At 42.7% G+C, this 25,947-nt stretch overlaps 1 protein-coding gene across 5 annotated transcripts in view; it reads right to left on the reverse strand.

Annotated features, from left to right (window-relative positions):
- LOC119008605 (partitioning defective 3 homolog) overlaps positions 1-25,947 on the reverse strand; it is a 377,798-nt gene that overhangs the window by 75,955 nt on the left and 275,896 nt on the right. For all 5 annotated transcript variants that reach the window (XM_037079110.1, XM_037079112.1, XM_037079111.1 and 2 more), the window contains 2 exons: positions 13,248-13,376; positions 4,936-5,238 (listed from right to left, as the gene is read on the reverse strand). In XM_037079110.1, the coding sequence (XP_036935005.1) occupies positions 4,936-5,238; positions 13,248-13,376 (432 nt within the window). The remainder of the gene's footprint in view (positions 1-4,935; positions 5,239-13,247; positions 13,377-25,947) is intronic.

Raw genomic sequence — 25,947 nt, forward strand, 5'->3', positions numbered from 1 at the left:
GTGACTCACCGCAAATTAATGTTTCCCACCTCGTTGACGTCTTTAGAGTGGTGGGGTGGTGAGAGCGAAGGGAAAAATCTTTACAAACTTTCTCCCGAGATGAAAAGCCTGACCTTTTATCAGCTGCAGAAAATGCATTAGCTACCTCATAATCCAATTTCAAGTCCATGCAAAGTGACTGAAATTTAGTGTGGAGAGAGCACGGGGAAAAACAGCACAGTGAGTGGTTCTTGGTGGTGAGGATCTTTGGGTTCTTTCTCCCTCTCTGCTGCCTGCCTGCTTGCCTGCCTTGCTGGAGCTGCTGAGTTTCACAGGACTTCAAGGGCTTTGCACTGCTGAGCTCCATGAGCTCTGTATCTTTTTCTCCCTGCTTCCCTCCACCTCTTCCTCTCTGTGTCTCCCTGACTCTTCCTCGCCCATGCTCTAAGGAGCTTTAGAAATTCGACTGGGTAATGGGAGCAGCAGTCAATCAAATTGCGGTTTCAAAGGTGATGCTTTGTTTCACGCTTGCTTCCCACAAATCCCATCGAGCCTGGCACCTGTCAGGTTGTCGTTCTGAAACGCAGCATCCAACGCCAGTCACCCAAACCCCACGGTCCCTCAGCAGATGGAGGGGTTGACTCGTCAGTCGACTGTCGAGAAATGAGGTCATTCTATTTTGCTAGGTCTACTCTTTTTCTTTAATAAGGTGAAACAAAACAAGTGAAAAAGAAAACACCATGTTGGGGGGATTGGGTAGAGCTCACTTTCATGCAAACTCAGTAACAGAGCAGACCTCATTCGACAGGTTTTAGGGGGGAAAGTGATATTTACGTTTTGCTTTATACGAGGGTTTAACAAAATTGACCATGACAGAATGCTGCATTTCTATTGGTGCACTTCTGTTTTACTGAGTCTGACAGCATTGTCAAAACACCACTGGTGCTGCCAGCTCTAATAACCTGGAGGTTGGTAATAAATTGTCAAATGAGCTCTTGTTGTACCGTGATCCCATTGAGGAACAGTAAAACCCGATATGGCAGAATGGGCAGGATCTTTGGCCGCCCACAGCAACCAGGGGCCCTTGTATCTCCACGGGTTTATAGGCTCAGGTCTGACTCATTCCAGCTTTACAGTCACAGTGACCTTCCCATTAGGGTTCCATTACCAGAGGTCTATCAGAGAGAGGCATATACCCAGGCTATTTATCCAGCCGCAGCCTCTTCTTATTAACTGTAGTGGATAAACAAGAGAGCAGCTTGAAAGCCTTGGCAAGACATGGGTGAATGTCTTTGTTTTGGCGCAAAATAAATGCACATGTGCATGAACACGTGAAGAAAAAAAAAAAAAGATGCAAACGATAGGGGTCAATTGCAGGCATGTGGACTCCCACCACCTCTTAGAAGGAGCACCTCCCCACATCAACCAGACGGCCCCTAAGTGTCTCCAATTAGTTGACTGGATCTAAAGAACCTCTTCTGACTGACTAAAATGCTGTTTTCGCAGTGACAGCGCCGGAGGGTAGACCGTTAAAAAAACTGATGAGAACTTAGACTTCTGGATACACCAGCATTGTTTGATGTCTTTCCAGCTATACAAATGTTTGAAAAGGTGGCTTACAGATGTAGGATACTGATTAGTTCAAGTGTAGTCATCCTCCAGCAGACTCTGTTCAGCACTTGATGTGTTTTTCTCAGCACTGACCGAAAAATAAAGAGAGGCTGTCAGCTAATTCCAACTCAATTTACTTCCATTTACTTCCCTGGAACCACATTTAAATGGCAAGATTTGTGCAGTTGTGCAATGCTTCTAGAGGTCATATGGTAATCAGGATATGACTTCCACCATGGTGATATAAACATTTAATATCGTTTGCTGTGGCCGCTGTGAGATTGTGGCCGCTAGACAGCAACACAGTGCTGTTTTTTTGTGTCCAAAAGTTTGAGACTGCCATCCAAGGATGTCTGACCATGGGACTTTGCCAGAAAATAACTCAAATATCCTTGTGAGATACCTCAGAAGGCAGTAACAGTATCCAGGTCAGGGTTAAATGCTACTCATTCTTCTCTTTCATACTGAAGACTGACTGACAGGCAGGAATGAGCAGCCTTCCCTGAACAAACCACCATCTACTTCCTTTTCCCCGACCTTCAAACAGGAAAGTTGTGTTATCTCTACGGCCGCAAAATATTTGGTTAAGTAGCACCGGTGAGATCAGAAAGTGAAGAAACTGGAAGTCAGACTGGATCTCTAAATGGGAAAAGAAAAAGTTCAGAATCCAGTCTCTCTTAAAACACGGAACAGTCAGAAATAATTGTATATTCGGGCGTGTTGGTGCTTCATATTTGACAATGAAAGTTCTATTAAGTTTAATTTAGAAATGCAAATGTCTGTTTATGTTTGTTATGATAGACAAGTGACAGGGGTCTTGAATCTGAATGTGTTTCAAGCTCCTTTTTTTTTGCAAATCGTAAATGGAAAGCATCCAAGCTAAATAAGCACCCGTGCATATTATATCTCAAAGGCAGCAAGACAAATATTATAGGCACACAGCTGGGGCTGGCATACACAAGATATGCAAAGCAGCTAGAGGTACAAAACAAAAATGCAGTGTTGAACATGCGGTGCATATTTCAAATCAAATCACAACACTCACGACAGCTAATCCTGTCCCTACAAATAAAACTCCATACCATGCTATCAATACTCAAGGCTCAGGCCCCAGACTAAATATAAGCGTGTATTTATAATTAACATGCAATACTAAGACTTTTTATGGGGAAACAAACCTGTGAAGGTGAGAAATCATTATTTCGAAGAAACTGCAACAACAGGAGAGTGGGAAGGAGAAGATTAGACAAGTTTTTTTTATGTTGCTTTGTTGTTTTTGGAACCGATGGATTTCAGAGAAGAGTTAATATATACTATAATGTATTTGTTGTTTTTTTTTTAATATAAAATGATATTATACCGATTTGTAAGATAATAAAAACAAAACAAAACACTGAATATTAGAGCACATTCCAGATGGTCAGAGTAAATGTGGCTAAATCTAAATAAACCCAAGCAACCAGAACTATTAGAAAATATCTTATAACAGTCATGTGTCAAAGCATCTGTTTACAATCAGCCCTTCATGCGGGAGGTGTTTTGCATAAATCCCATCTCCTCTTTATTTCACTGTGGGAGCTACCAGGCAGACTGCTATTAATACTCCCTGGCAATAAATGAAAAAAAAAAAAAAAACGAGATCAATCACTCACACGGTTGTCTTATGTTAAGGCTTGTATACTGTATTACCCACACAGAGCTTATTGATATTCCAACTGGGAATCAATAGCATCATGTCTATCACTGACAAACATCGGAGAGTTCTGTGATCTGAATACACAGGCTCATTGAACACTAGTCAAGTGTTGTCTATCAGCCTTTATTTTTAAGGCTAGCTTCCAATCTCATCATCAACTTCTGCTCTGGAAGTGGGATAGTTTACATTAGATAGCTGCTGTGACACAACAAGGTCATCCTGAGGAAACGTGTAGGTTACCTTCACTTTAGACATAAGGATCGGTGTCCTTCACTAAGCCCCGGATGTATTGGCACATGGATTTTGCTGGCTATCATAAGGGTCAGATAACCTTGTCATATCTACTCTGTCACAGGGAGGGGGTGGTGGGTGTTACAGGATGGAGACTCTGCAAATCCTCTTAAAAAACATACATGCACTCGCACAGAGGCACCCAGTCATAGTCACACAAAGAAACACATGCACCCCACCCCACCTGAGCCTAGCAGTGAAAGGTCACACGCCCCCATGTGACATCTGTCAATCACAGGAGATGGGCATTATGCGATCCATTAAAAACACCCCTAAAGGTTCCGGGAGACCATGGGGGATAGAAATCTGCTGCATGTCACCACTGGATGTGACCTGCAAGAAATCTGCAGCCCTCATAACTCAGCAGAGCGAAATAAGTCCAAGCTTTAGTTATAAAACTGCGTAAGTTTACTGCGCTACAACTCAGATATAAATATTGTACCAGACTAAATTCATTGTAAAACCTTGAACCTAATCCAAACTGATTCAAGGATATTATTGTTATTAATATGCAATACAATTAAAGTGATGGTAATGTAATACTATAGTTCCACCACACAGCAGCAACATTAAAGGGCTCTAAACATTAATGCATCACTGATTATAAACTGATAATGTACATGATTCTGAAATGAATTTTGATTCTGTATATCAAGTATCACTTGATGTACTAACAGTAGCTAATACTTTTTGACTTTTACTTGTTAATTAATATTTTTTACAGCGTGATATTTTCTTTCACTTGTTGTTGTGCTATCAGCACAGTATATGAAACTAAACCCTGCATTGTGTTGTCGTCACATCAAATATTCGTGTTGACATGCAGGTTATGAGCAGCCCCCCAGCGACAAACAGGCTGAACTCGCATGCAGCATGACTCTCTGGAAGAGGTGTGTGAGAGGCCGGGGAGGATTACCTGTGATCCAAGGATAATGAAAAAAAAAAAAAAAGGCTGCCTGATATTAAATTCTAACACATGGAGAATTACTGATAGGCTTGTGTTGTTTTTACTTTGCCAGGTGACTCTGCTGGCTTGCACGGGGCAACGCCTCGTGGGACGAGGCAGCGATAAAACATTGTGTAAAATTCATTGTTTTTCTATGCAGCGTGTCAGCCATGACAAGTGAAAGTGAACAAATACAATCTCACCACTGCTTATACATTATACATGAGGTGTAAATGAACGTGATTGTTGCAAAGCATGAAGCACAAGACACAAAGCTATTTACTGCCGTTTGAATGAATGAGAAAGGTAGAGAGTTACAAAACATACTGTTCAGCCTTGAGTGTTGTGGCTGTGCATATGGAGTCGGAACCCTGCAGTGCTTGCATATGGACTTATTTCTGCACCCCCTTACCTGTCTGGAGCTGCAGGCCGTCCATTGCGTGGCTTGTTGACCTGGGCATACAGCGCTTCCAGGGGTGGACCGTTGTCCTGGTGACTCTGGGGAGGGTGAGGGCTCTGGGGACTCTGGGGGAGATGGTAGTGGTGACTGTAAGGATCCATGCTGCTGCTATCCACCGACGAGTTTAATGATCCGATGCCGGCATAGGTGTGTTCCTCATCTGAGCTGAAGGTGTGGCCGATGATGTCTTGGATCTCAGCATATTCCCTTTCCTTTGCCTGCTTTTCCCGAAGCTCCCGTGTCTTCGCCTGTATTCTGTGACACACAGATTGTTTATTCAGACAAGTGCAAGGTAATGCAGAAGAACCATATCTTTCCATCATAGCTGCCCAATATCAATTGGTTCTGAAGGGGATACACGACATGTCAAGACTTTTTGTTTGGGTTATATTGCATATTTAACAATTTCATATCAGAAAATCTATTACTATTACTACAAAAATGATTTAATTGCACACTTAGCTAGGGAAGTTTCATGGTGAAAGTTTGTATTTTAACTCAAAGACATATCTTTAAAGCTGTTTCGTATTTTATGTTAAGTTTTTGTGGAAGCGTTCAATCACGGCACCTTTATATTTAACAGTGCATTCCTAAAACCAGTGTGATTTTTATTGCTTCTGATAATAAGTCATAAGCAAGTCTGTAAAAGGAGATATTCAAATTGCAAATGTAAAAAACACATCCAGTTCTTATTCTGTTTTCTCAAGGTTGGAAAAGTTTCCATAAAATGTGCCTGGGAATTTAGATGATGATACTAACTGAAGAATTACATGTGTTTTTTTGTAAAGGCTAATGGAAACAAGGAGATGTGACTGCGTACAGGGGGTACAGTGAGGAGGCATCATAGTAATGTTTAAATTTAATCTCAGATATCGATCAGTCGGGACCAGGGGAAGACCTCCTAAAACTTATAAAGTGGCTTTCCTCCACATTAGTAAGAGAAGCCAAGCAGTATTATTCAATTTTTTATTTTTCTAATAACTGAGATGGGTGTAGAGCTCTCAGATCCTCAAACAAAGGGAGGTAAGGAGGAGACAGGCAGACCTAGTTGTCCTCCTTCCTGCCCGCTTCCCCTCCCTACATGCCGTTCCTCTCCCCTGGACCTCTTCTACACAACAGAGCCTTTCACAGGGCCTTTCCTGTCTCAGAGAATGGTTCCATGTGAATGCCCATCTGTCCGCAGCTAACAAGACTCGGTCATGGTGCCGTATGACAGTGAGGAGGACTGACACTGGGGGAGCGATTAGGTGGACAGTGGAGAGTAGAGAGAAGAAGGGCTGAGGATAGGCGGCGGCGAGGAAGGTGGGTGGGGTTGACCTCCCACCGTGATGACCCTTGCAGCAGCAACCAGACTGCTCACTAGTTCCAGATGTTGTACCCCTGCTGTAGGCTAACACAGATCCACACACATACATACAAGTAGGCTGCCTCCCACTGGTGCTTGACTTCCCCAATACCTCGGGTCATAACTGACCTCTGACCCCGCCCCCACCGCTGCTCCTTGCAGATGATTGACAGGTTTGGAACACAGTGAGAATCCCCCGTAGTCTAACTCTCTCTCCCATGTCTGTGTATTTTAATAACAGTAATCACATTTCAAACCATCACCATTTTTCAGTGCAGGATTAACCCAATTCCCACATCATACCCATAGACTGCCTAGTTTATTTTTAGCTGTCCAAAATCCCATTTTCTCAGCATTATCTGCGGAATGAGATTTTGACTGAGGCATGATGCAATGTTGCATGATATGCAGTCATTTATAAAGCATCTAAGCTGGTTTGGCGTATCATTTTTTGCATTGTTGCAGACTGTATGGAAATTATCAACTCGCAGCACAATGTGGACTAAATGTGTGTTTTAACTTGAGCTCGTATCTCACATTGAGAGAAAAAAAAACAAAACACTAATTCTCAGAACCCTTCTCAGCTACCATCTGGCTAAATTGATGTCAGATCTCTGCCAGGAAGGACCTAGACAATGATGTTACCACAGGTTCACGGAAGTCCGCTGGGATCTCAAGACCCTCTGGCGTTTTATGGACTAATCAGATTCATAAAAATGGCATTATTGACATTTGGGATGAGATAATGGCCTTGGCTAGACTGGCGACATGACGCTAACAGAAAGAGACTTCTCTGCCAGGCCTCAGGAGTCTGACATGGATAAAGATGAGAGGTGCATTTCAATAAAAGGATATTAACAAGCAAAAAAATATTAAACATGTGAGTCATGCCGTTGTCATTATTGTCATTGCATCTGGTCAATGAAATGTAACTTTGCTCCTTTTATCCGCTTAAAAAAAAAAATTGAAAATAAGCTTTTGTTTCAATTCTTCCTAACACTTCACATTCTCTGGGGGGGAGAAGTCCTGGCTCTGTTTGTGGTACAAGAGATCTGTCAGCCAGTCAGTACGTTTCCAGCTATGGTCAGAGCTCAATTAGACCATTTAATTGGACCACTGCCATTGTCCCAGTAGACAAACACCAGGGGAGAATTGATTTATTGATGGAAGTATGTCTGACTTCACCACAGCAGGTGGTGATATGCACCATTTCAGCTTGTTACTCCTGAACCTTCATCCACTTGACCTATTATGGTGAAAACTTGAATGATTCTTCGCTGCTGTACATTACATAATATACATTGTATCAATACCGTCATTGTTGTCTTCTACTTTTGTTTTTCACTGCTTCCCTTACTGACTTATGCCACGGATGACTTCAAGGTCAGTGGCCAGCAGGGGGACTGTGGTGGACGCGCAGAACACCGAGGTCTGTTCAGGTCCAAATAAGTCGTATATATGAAAGAGTAAACCGACTTCCAACCACATTATCTGGGCATGTTAGTCCATTTTTGAGAAATTCAATTCAGTACAATTTTTTGACTTGGACTTTAAAAGTCCAGTTTCAGTCGGAAACACGATGGTCTGATGCTCTTTTTCTAACATCATGTTACATTTGCGTGTGTTTTTGAAGAAAGCATCTCCACAATCCAAACCTGTCAGTCTAAAGTGTGAAGCCTACACCAACCTGTTCCGGCTGTCTGGAAGAAAAGCTTGTCATACAATGTTAAGTTTCCACCCTTGGCTAGTTGGCAGTGGGTCTCTACACGTCGAGCTTGATTTGAACGCTACATTGCAAACTGCACATTTTCTTCGAGATGTCTCCTGTTGATGTGTTAAGAATGAAAACTACTGGTGATTTCACAGTGCTGTCACCTAAAAATTACAGTTACGCATCACCTTTCAACATGAATATGAAGATATTTATCTCCCCCTCAGGATGAATTGTAACAACGTTGATTATTCTTTTCACCTGGTGCCATCATCAGGTCAAAAGGTAAATGTGACCAATACTTTGACACTGAAACCATTTCTTTTATCATTTTTACATAATCATGATCTTAAGTGTGTGAATGCCCTTTGTAGGAAACAGAGTTGCAGATTGGAGGCCATCTCTCTGCTCAGTAACCCGCTTCTTAACTACACACCTTCCTGTTCAACCACACCTGCAAACTGCTTTCTTTCCGGGCAACCTGCAGCTGCTGCTGCACTTCCAACTCCTCTCCTTCCCCCCATGTTCTCCTGAGAGACCACCCCCGCGCTGTACCATATATACTCCATTAGCCAATTAATGGCCCGGCATGTTAACACTGAGGAAAGTGCTGCACACGCTAAACACATTATTACTGTACAGCCCCAATTACCAGCCCCTTCTCCTCTCTTCTCCTCTTATCAGATAGTATGTTTGAGAGGAGAGGACACTGTAGTTTTTAATGCAACAAGCCCGGTGAGACTTCATTTGAAAAAGGGGACAGTTGAGCCGTAGTGCTTCACCACAGCCACACTGTGGAATATATCTATCTTGTCTCTATGTGTTGTTTGTGTTTTACTTGATGTTTCTTAGAAGTACAATTGACCTCATGCGTACCTTTAATGGTTACTTACTTATTTTTCATAACAGTGCAGTGGAAAGGCATTTCCTCCAGGCTAACAGACAGTCTAGACAGTCTAATGCTGAGGCTTTCAGGGCAGTTAAAGTTCAACCCCTAATCCACTGCCTGACCATGTCTTCAAGAAAAATATGTGTTGGCCAACATTATTTCCCATTAACATTTCTCCCTTTCAACTTTTTTCTGTTCTCCCTGTTGTTGTTTTTCTTGGCTCTTCTCTTTTCACTAAATTGAGTCTGAAAACCATGCCAGCTGAAAACAGAGTTTTTAATTAAACTGCGGCTCAATCTTCATTTCAGCACATAAATGTGAACGCAAATGACTATTACGTCAAAAACTATTTCTACATTACTTTAGCGCATTGAATGGGCACACTGTAAAAAAATGTAGTTTCACATATTTTCTTTTAAGTGCCTTTGTTTTTCTATCCATTTTTATTATAATGAAGAAATAAACTACAGCATGGAAAATCAAATCATTATGTTCCTATAATACGACAATGTCAGTAAAAATAAAGTTAGGCCTCTGTTAATTACTGGACTTTCATCAAGTAATTTATTTTTCTCCTTGTGTTTGGTTTTCATAGAGCAAATTAAGTGTCAGATTAGACCGTCATTTCCACAGACTTGTAGATTGAAAGCCAGAGTGTAGTGGTAGCAAGATGTGAGCTCACCTCAAGTCCTTCCTCCCCACAAATGAATAAATCACAGTATTCATCCAACAGGGTTGTTTGCTGGGACCAACAAAGCCAGCAGACTCCTTCTCCATATGTTTGTCAATATGTAATATACCCAAGGGAAGACTTGGGGGGGAGGGGGTTTGAAGACAGGTTCTGTCTGTACTCTGAGTTACTCATTTTGAAGTCAGCACACTTAGAAGCTTGAAAGCCTGCCTCTTCAATATGCATTGTTACCGTGCTGGATGAAACAGAATGTATTTGCTCTCTTACTTTTCTCATCCAGCTGCCTTGAATAGATTTTTCTTTTTAATAACTCCTCACCAAAACATGTTCTGTTGTTCTGAAGTGCAGATGGAGGGCAGAATGTGTCTGAATCTAATCAAACTGCAGTAAATGACTGCGTGCAGCTGTCTGCGCTAAACCGTAAAGCCTCCGATAGCCCATCTTTTGTGTTGACACTTGGCCCATAACAGTATAATGCAATCACAGAGATAATTGTCCAAGTTTCGTGGTGTTAATTCACAGTGTAACAATCACATTAACTTGCTGTAGGTATCAATATAATTACAAATGTAATCACTTTTCCCAATCAGCCAGTCGAAGCTTCCTTTGAACTCGCTATGCAAATGAGACTCGAATAGGAAAGTGAAATAATGAGATGGTTTGATAAAGTGGAATGATAACGTTGTGTCCACAATCGCTGTGATGAAAGAACAGAGAAGGACCTGCCTTACAGCAGATTGTTTTATTTATTAATTTTTCGTATCATGAAGGTTTGTACACTGAACATGGTATAAGAGAAGAATGTCTCGTCTTAAATTAAACAGGCCAAATCCAGGTTTGCTGAAAGTGACTTTTGCTGACTGACCCACTCCAGAAAAACCAGCCATGTTTTGTTTGTCTGGAGCCAGCAGGAAGTCTAACAACAAACGAGAGGAAGCAGGCTACTATTGAGGAAAAAGCAAAAAAAAAAGCAAAAAAAAAAAAAAAGCAGTGATGTGCTCTGCTGTGGTCTGGGGAGCGGGAACAAGTAGAGTGGCAGTGGAGTGCTGGCCGCTGATTAGAAAGCCAACCAGAGCCGAGCAGATAAGACAGAATGGACATCATAATCAGCTACCACAGAGAAAGGAAGAGAGAAAGGAGTTCAGTTCAGGCAGAAAATGAAGAAGCAACATTGTCAGGTTGCCTTTGTGTGCTCCCCGCTTTGGCCGGGAAAATATAGGTTAGGGCTAGCGTGTGCAGAGATAAGTGGGAGACTGATAGAAGCTCCACCAACACCACCCGCCATGTGTTCCTTTCTTTCTCCCCCACGGCCTCGCATGAATGAGGGCCACAGCCACAGAAGCGGCTGCTCTCCAACCCACCCGAGGACCAATCAGAGGGCTTGTTGTATCTACAGTTGTCTCAACGTGAGCCAATACGATAGGGGTGTCTTGGGTGCTGTCCACAGGCATAAAGAAACCAGAGTAATGGCTGCCCCTGATGGGCTGAACAAAGATTTAGATCAGCCTAACTGCAGGTTCTAATGCTGCCTTGATGAGACATGAAACAGTCAATCACAGGAGCTGTACAAACTGAGCCAGAATTTAGCAGCACAAATGCTGCTGATAACCACTCTTCATCAAGTGGATGCACTGCACTGTGCTGTGCTCTAGAAATGAAATCAAACTTTTATGTACTTTTTTTCTCCCTCATCTTCAGTCCATAAGCTGGCTGACAAGATATCATCAGAGGATGATTTTCAATCTAAATAAACGAGCTGTGTCTGCAAAGATTGCAGGCCAAACCATAAATTCCATGGATCAAATCAAGGTCAGAGTTTTAAATATACAGCCGTAGCTTCCTTATTGCAGAGTAAAAAGGGCAGGTTTTATGAATTAATCCATCTCACCTCTCCGCTGACTCCTATTTTGAATCACTAAAAGCCCCTGTCAAAACCGTCTGCTCGAATTAATGATCGCTAATGTCAGCCGGGCCGGGAGTTTGGCTGCGTCCCATCCCAGGTCGTGCTGACACACACAGTGCCGGCTGATGATCGCCAGCTTCGAAAACCCGTTATGGTTTCGATCCATAATTTTATAAAACGCACTCTTAAATGGTCCTGTCTCCGTGGCAGCGGTGTAATCAATCAGAGCATGTGCCTTAAGCAGAGGGGTACAACAATCAAATACAGTAGCGTGACCAAAAACTACAAGAAGTAATGGATTTCTGAGCTGTCGTCCTGCTGAACCCTGATGCTTTTGAATATCGACTTGTCTTCATGGCAGGTTGGTTTATTATTACCCACCACAATTTCCCCCAGGATTCCCTTTCTATTAACTGAGGGACGATCCCAGCCTGGCTGAGTGATGGGATTTGGGAACAGGTAAAAAAAAAGGAAGGAATAGGTTGCCCTCTTGCACGGGGAGACCGGAGCTCACACATGCAGAACGGACACAAACAAGACAAGGGAATGACAGTGTGCTGCAAGGAAAAGAGGCACACAGAGAAGCAGAGTGATGGCGGGGAAAGAAAAGAAGTAGGAACGGGATTTAAATACTGTGTATGTGTTTGTTTGGAGGGAAGGGTTGTGTGCTGTATATATCTCATGCCCACTGCATGTCTGTAGTGATTCTACTGCTTAGCGTGACAGTCGAGTTGGGAGCTTCTCAAAGGGGACCGATCCGGATGGAGAGCCAGGCCCACCGGTCTCCAGGGTGGACTGAGGGAAATGTGTTGGGCCCTCGTCCAGAGGGGGTTTACATCCTCAGCGCATTCACTGCAAGTCATAGTTGAATACCAAAAGGAAACATGCTACAATGTTTTGAGCAAGGCCTCCAGATGTTCCATTCAGCAAGGAAGAGGGCCTTTGTAAGCTTTTTTTAATGTTTTGTTTTATGTGCACACTTGTCTGTGGTCCCATGCATTTTCGACAGCCATCCATCCTTCTTTCACTTTGCCGTCAGTGGGAGCGGTATCAAGCCCCATTGTTTCTATTCAATTAGCTGTCATTACCAACAGCAGTTTGATTACTGAGTTCATTTGGTTGGTGGAGAACAATGGAGGCAGCAAGCTGTCTTTTCATTCACCCTGCCACCAATATTGTCTTCCCCTTTGGAGAGAATTAAATGGGGCTTGCCAGTGAGGAATGAGGCGCGCGCGGCAAAACCGATGCCTTGCCTTATTCTTCTGGACGTCCTAATGTCCACAGACACCAGAGGACATGGAGCCAAGAGGGGAGGATAAAGAGGGACAGCGTATTCTTCAGCAATTAACAACCCGGGCGAGCAGCAGGAGAAGACAAATGCAGAGTTACATCGATTTCACTATTATAATGAGCACCATTCAATCATGTCAAATCCGCAGGGGCCTACGAACACCATTAGGAGGTCAGCGCCTCTGAATGGCACAGGCAACAACAATCCATAAATGATCTTTTTAATGTACTGATATAAAAGAAAGGGACATTTCACAAATTGACATCTGAGTGCTTTCCCAGAATTTCCCAACCTTGCTCCACCATTTTGCTAATTAGGTTGTTTGCTAATTTTCCGGTCAGCACTGTCTTTTTTTTCTTTTTTTTCTCCCTTTGTTCGGCTGGGACTTAATTGTTTAGGCTTTTAGCGAGCCAATGCTCTGTCTGAGCACTCACCTCTCTTGTTCCAGCCTCATCCGCAGGGTTTCCTCTTCAGACGCCTGCATGTCCTCAGCTTTAGATTTACTGGAGCCCTTCCTCTCCATCCTGTCTCCTGGCCGCTCATCCCTCCGGTGTTTTCCGAACCTGAGTAAAAGTGAGGGGAGGAGACGATTTAATTGCAACACAGGCTTAATATTTTCCAAGCCAATATGGACCTTTTTTTTTTTCTTTTCCTGCAGCGGCATGTCTCTGCCTTTGTTCTGAAAATTCAGGTGAAATCCTCCGAAGGAAATTAAAGTGTCAAACTGTCAAAATCTTCAGGCCGGGTTTGTACTGGGGAGACAGCGCAGGAGGCCTCTCCCCAGGTACTCATTCGTTATTGAAAGAATAACTTGGCAATTTTCATATAAATGCAATCAAAATGCATCAAACCATATCAAAAGATAACTCGACATAGTGAATTCCCTCCTTGCAATGTCTCCATCCAGGACAGCAGGAAGGATTTAGCGTGCAGTCTTAGCAGGAAGCCTGAAAAGCAGAAAATGGCAACACTCTGCTGTTTTAAAAGAGAATGAGCTCAGGTTTTCTCCCTGAGCTGTAGAGTTTACTTAGAATGATGGGAGCAGTGACAGGGAGTGATGGGAGCACATGATTTAGTTTAGAGAGAGGAGTGAGCAAACTCCCTGCAGCCAGGCGAAATGTAAGTGGAGGAGACGGTCGGGCTCGCTGGCATCATTTGTGACTTTTTAGGGAACGTTGCAAACCTTTACATTTTAATGATGGGAGTGATACAACGGCGGCAGTAAATCCATTACAGCTTTACAGCGAGGTGAGAATGAGCCGGGCCCGATGATCATAAATTCCTCCGGTCTGCCCTAGCACGGAGCTGGGCAGAATAAATGACTGGAGACTCTGGCTGACTGAGGGGTGCGAGGAAATGATGAGGAATGGAAAATAGAAAACAGGCGTGCACTTGACGGGGAGTACAGTAAATTTACAGCGCTGCATACTCACAAACACAATATATGGACAACTCTATTATCTGACTCCCCTGGCTGAGACTTTATTACTGACAACAGTGTGTGCCTGTGCATGACACTGAGATCAGATGCACAAGAACAGAATTTATCTCTGGTCAGACAGAATGGGAAAGGCGATATCATTAAAAAAAAAAAAAAAAAGAATGATGTCATTTCCTGCTTCCTCCACAATGGTGCCAGCTGTAGAGGAAGTGCAAAATGGCAAGATACAGAGAAGGGAAATATTACAGACAGATATCCAGGAAGTGTACATGATGGTTCTCTTGCACATGCAGATAAAGGCACATCTGTACACCGTATACAATAAATACAGTGTTACTCCATCAACTATATGTGTTTGTTTTTTTATTTGTATGGGCATGTACAACCTAATTACAGGCATCATCTGAACACCATGTATATACACCAAGATTTATGTCATGGTATAATTAAGGTTATCATGGATGCTTAAAACCCTGATAGGCATTGGGCCATCACACTCTATAATCATGTCTCATAGAGGAAGGCTCAAATATTCTAAATATAATCAATCTTTAGAGTAAAGATGTTACAAATTGTGTGTTACAAATCTCTAACTGACAGGTCTGAAATGAGTCCTGACGGAAGAAGAACACTACATAGCGGTTGAAAGATTTATGACAAGAATTATGCCAAGCCTATACAAAAAATTAAAGCACCAGTGTGCAGGATTTAGTGGTATCTAGTGGTGCAAATTCAGACTGCACCCAGGTGAACACCCCTTGTGTAAACCTGACCAACAGTAGTTGCTAATAATGCAAAAAAGGCTAAATACTTGACAAACGTGAAAGGCCGTCTTTAAAGCCTGCGTTTGGTTTGTCTGTAGAAACATGGCAGTGGTGGACCCAGTGTAGTTAGAAATGGCTTAATCAAGTTACTCAACAAAAACAAAACAACAACAACAACAACAACAACTAAAAAATGCAGAATTATGTCCAATTTCTTACAATAAGGTATCCTGGAAAATGTGAAGGGATGACATAAGAAAGAAACAGATATCTGGATAAAATAATATTTGAGGATTCTTTCATAGAAATAGGGAAAAGTGAACCATATCGCATGAACTTAACTGCTGAACAGGAAAACTTACAGCTGAATGTTCAATTACAAGAAATGAGGCCATCTATATACTTCTGTCATTGTGTACTGCTGTCATACCTTACTGATTTTGAATGTGAAAATGGCAAAAAAAAAACTTTAAATAACTGTCAGTTTGGTGGAAACCAGGCCGCTTACATAAACATATTTGAAGATTGTACAAACAAGCCAATAACAGAAATTTTATGGGGCGTGTGGCCGCAAGTGAGAAGAAATTCAATAAATCGCATAATAGAATCACAGAAAATAACTGGATTTTTATTGACTGTTTATATTACATAACGTAACTCAATGTTCTTGCATTGTTCACACAGACATTGATTAATTCGATGTTTCACACAAGCTTTTTTGAGCAGTCCCATTCAATTTCAGACAGGAGAACAGGAGCAAGCATTGAGCGCTGCAGTCTCCCAGACTCGCTGTGCTTCACTCCGAGTTTATTTTTACCTTCCCCATAGCAGAGGGGGTTTTTTTTGTTTCTTTTTTTTGACAGTTTGCAAACTTTCTGTGAAAGCTGAAAAAAATTACATCAGACAAGGTTGACTTTGGGCTGGTGGAAGTGAATATATTCATGAAATGGGAGACTGTTTCCCTCACGAATGTTTATTATTGTATTTGACATTAAAAGCAGCCAGTGCCTTTGTGCAAATGGCTTCTCTTTGGTAGCGGCTGCTTTGGAATTATAATCTCTGAAATGTGCCGTGGCCTGGTTGGAGGTCCTGGTTTGTGGTTGCAGAGAGAGCCCGGGCGAGGCCAAGGGAGCGATATCTGGGTTCTTTTGTAGCACAGATAGCATACATTACCTGATTAATTAATCAACAAATGGCTCTAGTAAGGCATAAAACTCTCGGCTGGGGCTGGGAATGCTAATAATAGTGAGCCTGCTATCTATCACCAGGGCAGGTGACAGCTTCCCTCGCCTCACTTCAAGGACTTTCATTAACTTCCTGAGGAAAATTCACCTTCCTCTTTTTCTCTTCCATTTTTTTTTCTCTGTCGGTTTTTACTCTGACCCTCTCTCTAATAAAAAAAAAAAAAAAAGAAAGAAAAAAAAACTTTAGGGAGGACAAACTTCTGCCTTCAACTTTTGTTTTCTTTTTTCTGGATCAACATCAATACGGTGAGGGATTTGTCAGAATGAATCATATCGGACTGAGCAGGACCCTGAGCATGAAGTAGCTCCTGTATGAAAGGCTATTCCCCCATCGTCGGTGGCCTGAGAAGGAGGGCCTGCATTAAAGCGGAGGCGGGGGAAAGAACCAATACTACAAGAGCTATTAGAAGGCTATCGGGACACTTGCTGGTTCGCTGTCAGCCCGGCTCTGCCCTTCGTTTGAACAGCCGGGTCTGTGCCAGTGGGACCGCAGTGGAACACAGGATTAGCCATCAAACCTCCACTGACACACAAACCACAATGTCATATTTCAGCACATAACGTTTTCTCAGCAGGAAAATACAGATATGTGTTGTCCCAGTTTGCCTATAAAAACTACAAACCGTTTTGACTTTTAAACATGTTTCTGAAAGATAAGTGTCTGTGAAACACAGTGGATTCAATGAAAGCGGTAATGATTTGGAGTGAATCAGCATCAGGAGGGAAGAAGAAAACTTCAGCCTTTTCTATAAAACTCTTGAGCCAGTATTGGCACCTTGGCATTAATCTGGGCTGGCAACAGGACAGGTTGTATTGAGACTGAGGCTGATGAGGCTTAATAATAAGATATTGATTGGCACCTGAAACTCGGGTAGAATGAAAATGAACACTTTCCCTTGCAGTTTGGGAAAGAGAATTCTTTAGGGCCCAAACAGAATAATCTTTACTCAGAACTCCTGTTTATAGATTTTTTATTTAAAAAATAAACAAAAAAAAATAAGATATTACTTAAAGTGGTCCTCTGAATTAAGATTATTCTGTTTAATAGCTATTTAAAATGACTGTCAAGGTCACCATCTGAGCAATAGCTGAGCCTCAACTCTCCATTAAAGCCAGGTAAACAATGATATGCCATTTACTTCCTCATAAAGCCCTGATCCTATTGTTCTGCTTCAGTCCACTAGACCGAAGCTCTGTTTAATGATCCGTTCCTAAGCGTCTATCTCTGTGTGGCACATAATAGTGATGAATACACAAATGCAGAGGTTCAATCAAAAGACAAAGAACTGAACAATGCTGAGGAGAGATAATCGCACAACTCCATGGGCGTAGAGAATATTTATGACCTGTATGGCCCTGAAAACACCGAGCCGACGTCATTTGTGGCCCCGGGTTTTTGTGGTATGTCCCACACTGCTGGCACTCGTCGGCCCTTGTTGGCAGCTTCTTGGTGAAGCTGCCTGGCGAAAGAAACCATTGGCTCACGATCACAATCTGATTGGCTGTTCAACTGAGCGCAAGAAGAGAAATGGAAAAAAGACAGGGGAAGTTTTTTCCTCTCAACACCGCTCTTTCGTATCTTCACAGATGAAAACCACTTTTGTTGATTTTCGAAGCATAAATTAAATCACTTTTTAGGCTATAAACAGACCACTAAGCCTATTTCTACATAATTACTTTTCTGTTAATCAACAAAGTAGTAGTAGTAGTAGAGCAGACAGGTCTCCGTGATGACTTTTAAATATCCATAAGAACTTCATCTAGTCTCATTTAGCCAACACTGTTCTAAAGTCAGGTAAGAGCTTTGTGATCAAATTGCCAGCGTGGTGTGACTGCGTCCTTAGGTTGTGAAGATTGAGCCGCCCTGCCCTCTCCATCAGTTGTTTGATCACACTCAAATCTGATTCACCATCAAACCTCATTTGAGGAGTATGTAATCTAACATGTGTCAGTCATACATGTAGTATGCTTTAATAATGTTATGATGGCCACTGATGCAATGAAACATTGATCAAAGTGTCCTCAATTTGACATCTGCTGACAGCATCTCATAAAACAAAATGTTTTCAAATGCTGTTGCACATTAGGCTTATGCTGTATGTGGCTGCTTTCCGTAGAAGTCAGTAAATAGGTACTCCATTCAATATGATACATCCTCATATATCATAGAAAACAGAAGGGTTTATACCACTAGCAGCAGATGCCTCATACATCATCCTCATCGATTTACAGGGTAATAATACTTCAAGGCTGCAGCACAACAGAGGAGGAAAAAGTCAAAGGCAGAATTTCCAAAGAGGGAGGAAAAAAAGTAAATTATGCAAAGCCTCAAAGCCAGTTTGATTGTTACAATCATTTAATCTGGGGAGTAGATTTGACAGAAGCTAATCTGTTTTGACATCTTCTGTGGGGAATTTGTGGTTTTGCTCACAGGAAGTTGCTGACTTACAGTAGGGAAGGGAGCTGCTTATTTATTCTCCTAAAAATTTGTGGGTTTTGAGAGTGAATGCAGGGACGTGATGGACTACCTGGTTTACCCTCACATGAAGCCCTCATCATATGAGGTGTTAAATCTTTTTGGCATCATTCAAACCTGCAAATGGAACAGGTGAGCCAGAAAGAGAAAGTGACTGCATCTATCAATTTGAGTAAGTGATGAGAAGATAATTTCAAGGGCAGACAGAGAGAATCATTATGGTTTCTGCTCGGCCAACCTGAAAGTTAATCCAGATCTCCCGGGGCGAAGTCCCCCCACAGTCGTCTGATGTGGTGTCTGCGCCCCCCATCCCCCGAAACTGTATTTGTCGCAGTCAGGAAGAAAATAAATAACCATGCCTCCACCCGCTGCATTTCATGGTGATAATCTATAAAGCACCATGAAAAAAAATACAGTTTGTTTTTTTTTCCTCAGAGAAAAAAAAAAATCAAGAGATGTTATTATCATGTTATTGATGGCAAAAAGTACACAGCAGAAAGTTAAGACTGTCACACACACAAACCAGCACACACACAATACTTTTTCTTCCTCTCCTCTCCCTGTCCAATGCAAGGGCATGTCAATATGAAACAGTGCATGGTTTCTACACTGCACTGCACCTAGGGCAACATCCTGACAGTGGCATGTAATTTTAATAGAGCCTTGTTAGGGAGGCGAGGCTGTCCAATTTGTCGGTGCTCTTCGGCAACTAAATGTTGCTGCAGTTGTGGCAAGTAAACACTCTCTACCTGTATAAAAAATATCCAATAAGGCAGTCAGAGAAAGACAAAGAAAGAGTTTTTTATCCTTTCCTGGGATTTGCTATAATTAACAAACATTAGAGGGGGGCATCCGTTCTCACTCAGTGGCCTCGGCACAATGTCGCCACCGCTGGTTTCCAAGGACGCCAACCCTGGAGAGGCATGGGAGGATGTTCTCCAGCCGCTCCTCTATCCTCCAGCCGATTATCTCCCTCCCGGCGGAACTCATTATCCGCAACCTGTAATGTCAGTCAGCGCTTTCCCTGCTCAGCCTTTTAAACCAGAATCTAAGATCTGATCCATCCTCAGAATGGCATCTTTTTTAAGGAGTTTAAGGGGAAAGACTGCAACCTCAGATTCCTGAGTGAGTGTGAGAGATAGAAGGTAGCACTTCTGTGAGTTCACACCATCTTGGGGGTCGCGGTGTGGGATGTGCAATCAAAATAACACGACCCCTTAATGCAGCTTCACATTCCCCTGCCTTCAACAGAGACTCTGCCCCTTCCAGGTCACAGCAAGATATGACATCTCGGCGCTTTCCCTTCATTGGACACATACACACAATTCATTTTCTCCAGAAGAAAAAAAAAAAAAGCGCAAATGGGGGCTGCTGCTGATTGGCTGCAGCTCTGGAGGGGATCTAGGCCTAATTCTTTCAGCGACGGTACGAAAACAGTGGGGAGAGGGTGCGGGAGCGAGGGAGGGTGGGAGTCGAAGCGGTTCACGCCGGGTGAGAAAAGCAGCGTGTCCTGCTCCGCGGAGGCATGACATGCATTTATTCATGACATCAGGCCGAGCGCCAGTAGGGGGACAGCACCACGGGCAGAACGGAGAAATGATTCTTGCCAGAAACTTCTACGCCTATGAGTTCCCCCAGCTGAGCAGACAGAAGACACCACCACGTAGGAGGACACTCAGCTGCGGCGACGCTCGATGCAGTCTTTCGCCACAACAAAATAATGAAAAAGAAAAACAATTTACAGGTGTATGAATTGTATGCCATCATTGTATTTAAATGAGAGTCTTTTTCACAGGCAATATCACTGTCCCCACCTGTTTACCATAAAGGGGTTATTGCATGGAAATGACGGTTTGCTGGCAATACATGTGCATGGAAATTGATGCTATACCGTCCTATCGGAAAATTGTTTTCAGCCTTACATTTATCCAGTTTCTTGCCGTGTCAGTCGATATTTCCTGTTATATCTGCAACTCTCTGTCAGTCGGGTACTCCTCCATCTGTTTGTTGCTCTCTTCACACTTCTTTTTCAGAGTTGATCTTTCAAGTCATTTTTTTTTTAGTCATTTCAAGCATTTTATTTTCTCTGTTTTCCCAAACTCTGTGTATGCATCAAACGGCCCGATCAACATCAACATTCAACCACTAGTCCAGCCGTTGGGAGAGATACATGGAAAAAGACACACAGAGCCTCACACAGAGCTTCTCATCCCACTGCTAACAAACAGGAGGAGTAAGACAAGGAAAAGGGTTTAAACTAAATGAACACATGAAAAATGGTCAGTCACAGAGAGCTGTTTTTATGTGGTATTCAATCCTACAGATAATTTGTTGTACTTCTGAGATGTTTGTTTCGGCCATTTAATGCAAATGTTCGTGTGTAAGTGTGTGTATGGAGGAGGGCATGGGAGATTTTCGAAATTCCAGCAGAGTTAATCTGCTCTTCTTGAGAAATGTTCTTTGTAGCCACAGAAACCAGACCGAAAGCAGACACAGAGCGCTGCAGCACAGTGAACGGCTGAAGATGTTCTCTGCTTTTTAAACTAACAACTATCAGTATCAAAGCAGCTGTTGAACTGAATAAGTGTGGATGTGTATGGGGTGGGGGTGGGGTTCTGAATATCTATCGACAACCAAAAGTTTTTGCATGTGTAGGTTTTGTGTGTGCCTGCAAGATAAGAAAAAAAAAAGAAACAGTATTTGTCTTTTTTGCTCAGTGTGCCAATTACTCGTATTTAAGCAATATTTCAGGCACACATAAGCGTCTGTGCTTGTGTGTGTTTTATCTGTATGTGTGTGCCTGTATATCAAGGAACAGCTTGGCTTTTCCATATTTCAAACAGCCTGTGCAATACAAAGGACGAGGCTCAGCCCAACATGATTGCCTTTAATGTTTCACATAAATCACTGAGTTGTGTGCGTACGTCTGCATGTGTGTGTGTGTGCGTCTGTGTGTGTGTGTGTGTGTGTGTGAGAAGGGGAGGGCTGTTTCTGCACACGCTCAGAGGAACGTTTCAAATCCCTGACACCCCTGATTAAAGCCTCTCATTACAACACAAATAAACAGTCCGAGCACATTCATACATCCATTTGTTAAAGTGTATGAGCGCAGCGAGGAGGGAGTTTCTGAAGGACAATTTACATAGAAACACTTGAGCAACTCAGAGCAGAAGTTCAGGTGTTGGGGTGAAGCTTTGTGTGTGTGTGTGTGTGTGTGTGTGTGTGTGTGTGTGTGTGTGTGTGTGTGTGTGTGTGTGTATTCTGATCGTTGTAATGCTGCTGACTTTTTATACAACTCATGATCGCCCCGCACACTTTGTTTCTCCCACTTTGTGTACAGACAAACAGTCGATCAGATACCCAGTGCCATTGCCAGCCAGGACCCATGCATAAGCAAACAGTCACACAAATGCACACAACAACACTCATGTTTTGGTAATGCCTAGCCAACATAGCCCGCACGCTCACACATGTAGAAGATGATGAGTGGGGATGGCTTCCTCAGTGAAGAGCTACAGTAGGTGGCTCAGGCTGTGACCTAGATACACTATGGCACACTGCATTCCTAATGGGCCATTTTGATCGCTGCCACTCTCTGTATCCTCAGCCAGGCTGCTGCTGCACGCCTCAAACACGAAAACTCAGCATTCAGCAAACACAGCATCCCGAGTCTGCTCAGCTCTTTTAATGATGGCAACCGCAAGCGTGGATGCTGAAGCGCCACAGCGGGGAAGAGAAGGCAACCTGAATTTTGGAGTGGCTTTACAAAACACCGCTGATGTGTTTTGGTGATGTATTTACAGCTGCTCTCACCTAGCACGACTTCATCCCATTTGGATGCGTGCTAGATGAGAGGAAATAGTGTATGATAATTGTCATGATACAAGAGCACCTCATAAATTTAGTTTGTTTGCCAGGCCTCTTTTCCTGTCTTCTCTGTTTTGATTATCTCGGCTTCTCGCAATTATTTCCAAACTAATTTACATGCTGATGAGTCCGGAGACAGATGTGTATTGCCACACTCAAATGCCTGATTTTCCAAGATGCTCATCTAAAGGACAGGCGAGGGGAGAAGTGAGGCAGGTTTTCTGGCTCGTAAACGTCAGACTTTGAAATACAGGCCTGGACACGCACTAGCACAAGCATTGTATTTGAGTCCGTTGGAGAAAGGAGACAGCGGAATCACTGATCCGTGATATACATCCCTCCCAGCATTCAGAGGGAGACGGGAGAGGTCTTTCTGTCAATGCCACGATGAATCTCCAGGGCATGCTGGGAAGGAGGAGGGATACAGGAGGATATATGGGGGGTGGGGGGGGTGGATGGGTGACAGTAATTGTAAGTAAAGTGAGGATGAGAGAGAGGGAATCTCTGTGACTGTGGTGACTGTACATCACAAGCAGGGTTGAATAAATAACCCTGGATACTCCCCCTCTGTCTACTGACCTTCTGCAGCAGAACAAACTTTTGTTTCTCCAAAGTAAAATACATTTAACAACTGCAGAACACTGGAACCATAAGTTTGGTGCATGGAGAGTTTTTCCAAGTCAAGAAATCTTTTAAAACCCTTAGCAAAAATGCTACAAATTAATGCGACAGTTACATGAATGAGACAATTATCAGCCTCTTACCACCTCCATATCACATTTCGAGGTGTGGGGGATCTGCCTTGCTGATCTACAGCAAAAGGAAACGTGTTTTAAGGCAGAGAGAGGGGACTTTGGACTTTGTGAATAATATCACTTACACTTATTCAACTTTGGTCAAGACAATGAGGAAATATCCCCCAGGTAACAGTTGGTTTTATGGGATTGCAGTATAACACAACACTGATATGAGACAAAGACTACAGATCAACAATATTTACTACAGTTAAGTTATAAACCAACCTTATCACCAGTCAAGGATGTCAATAGTGGGCTCCAGACTACTCTTCATAGCAATGTCTTCAACATACAAAGCTAAAAAAAATGTTCAATTCTTTTTTCCCACAAGATCAGTGCATGACAACTATTGTATGGTTGAGGTTAGTGGAAGTAAACTCTGATTAAGTTATCTTTTGGTCGGCTAACGGTGCAAGTATTTGTTCGCCTGTTGCTATAACTCTCGGGTAAAATACAGACGATATGTCAGCGAACAAGAATAACAATAAACTTGAATACATTACTGTGTTCACGAACATTTTTGCCTGAGTCACCTGCAATGGTGGCTGTTTAACAATGAAGACAACATCTTCAATGATCCTAAGCTACTTCAGAGAGATCATCAAACTGCATTTTATTGTTTTTTATTTCTTTGTTACTCAGTGAGGCTCCTTGTGGCAGAACATGTCTGAAAAAAACTCTGTGAGTTCAAATTGGTTAAACATACATGCACAGATACAGATAATGGTGTCCTCACTCATCCGAGGAAAGCACTCATTACAGGTATTAAGTGTTGGGATATCAGTATAAAAGTCTTCTTTTCTTAATCTTATCACCCAGACCTTCATGCCTTCGAGTTGGCTCTAGATGTACATTAGAAGGTGAAACTGTTTAAAATGGATGTAATTCACATGTATACCTGGCTGTATATACGATTGTGGATACACAATTAACTCATAAAGAGCTGAAGCAGACTTGATATGCATCTGCAGCTGGAACATCAATTGAGCTTTACCTGCTGACTCCTCAGTCCGTCATCACACACACTTCCTCTCTCCCTCAGACTTACATTCACCCCCTCCTTAACTCACAACATGGGGGGGGACAGCTCGCACATCTTGGTAAAGCAGTGAGAGCCCAATTAAGATTCCGTCATGACAAACATGGAGAGGAATGAAATCCATATCTGGCTGTGAAACGAAATCTCCATTTCTCTGACACTGTCACCAAAGACACAGAGAAAAACATCAGAGTAGGAGTGGGTGAGAGAGAGAGAGAGAGAGAGGCAGAAAAAAAGACAGTTTCACTTTACATGCCAAACACATGTCGAGACGCTGACAGAACAAGAGGAATACAATTCCTGGCTTTAATTGGTTGCCTTTGATGGAAATCAGAAGTGTAATTCAACATCGATTGATATTACCTTTTGTAATTCAAAAGCAATTTCCCTGTCTTTTTTGTCTTCCCCGCTTTTCCTATGGTTGTTTCTCCCGTACTGCCTATCTTCTCATTCACATGTTAGGGTGTGTGCACATATCAGCAGGTGGGAACTCACTAGATGGGAAAGGTCATTTCAGCCAGCGGCCTCTATTTCATTACATGCTAAGCCTGGTGGATGGCTGAGCAGACTAGCAATGAGTCCTACTGTAGCAAGCTGCTCGCTTCATTTGCATAGCACATAGGGGGAAATAAATAGCTTCTCCCATGTGCATTTCTCACCTCTGTCTCTGTAATATCAAGCATGCTTTGCATGTCTAATTTAATGTATATTTTTTTTGTCATCCTTAGACCAAAACATACATTGAACATGGCTTATTGGAGGCGGCATGAGTGATCCATTTGTACTATTTAGAAAAAAACAAAATGGCATTGTGCCGTTCTCAGATCCTTGAACGCGTTGTTAATGTTTTCTCATTATTTTCGAATCCACGCGTCCTCCGAGAGTCGACTCACATTGGAACAGCCTTTCTCTGATTGATCAAAGCGATCTAGGCCAAAGCGAAGAAATAACATCAAAGTGGAATCAAAGTGTCTCAAAGTGTGAAAAACAAATATCAAACAGAGAGGGAGGAAGTTAAGAAACATCGGGTGGTTTTCTGTTTGGAACGTCAAGGTTGATGAAAGGAGAGATGGGGGGGTGAGAGGTGGTGTAGAGTAGGGAGGACAGCTGAGGAAAAATGAGATGGGGAAACAGTTTCAAGGAGGTAAAGTGAAGAGAAGAGAAGAGAAGAGAAGAGAAGAGAAGAGAAGAGAAGAGAAGAGAAGAGAAGACATCTTGGGTTTCCATCGGTAGGTCTGGGTGCCATTCCGCTGGGGTTGGATCGTTAGCAGTCGCAGGCCTGGTAGAGGATAGAGGGGTGTGCTGCTGCACTTAATTTCAGCTCTTTAATAAAACACTTTATGAATTCAGTCATGTTTGCAGCCCTCTGCCTGAGACCCAGTGTGAGAGACATCGGTGGATCTCATTTCAGCCCGACAAGATTTCAGATTCAATTAACTCCATCGTGCAACACCACCTCTACACACACACTCACTCACACTCAAACACACACACGCACTTCTCCCC

The sequence above is a fragment of the Acanthopagrus latus genome, chromosome 19 (assembly GCF_904848185.1).
Source record: "Acanthopagrus latus isolate v.2019 chromosome 19, fAcaLat1.1, whole genome shotgun sequence".
Taxonomy (NCBI): domain Eukaryota; kingdom Metazoa; phylum Chordata; class Actinopteri; order Spariformes; family Sparidae; genus Acanthopagrus; species Acanthopagrus latus.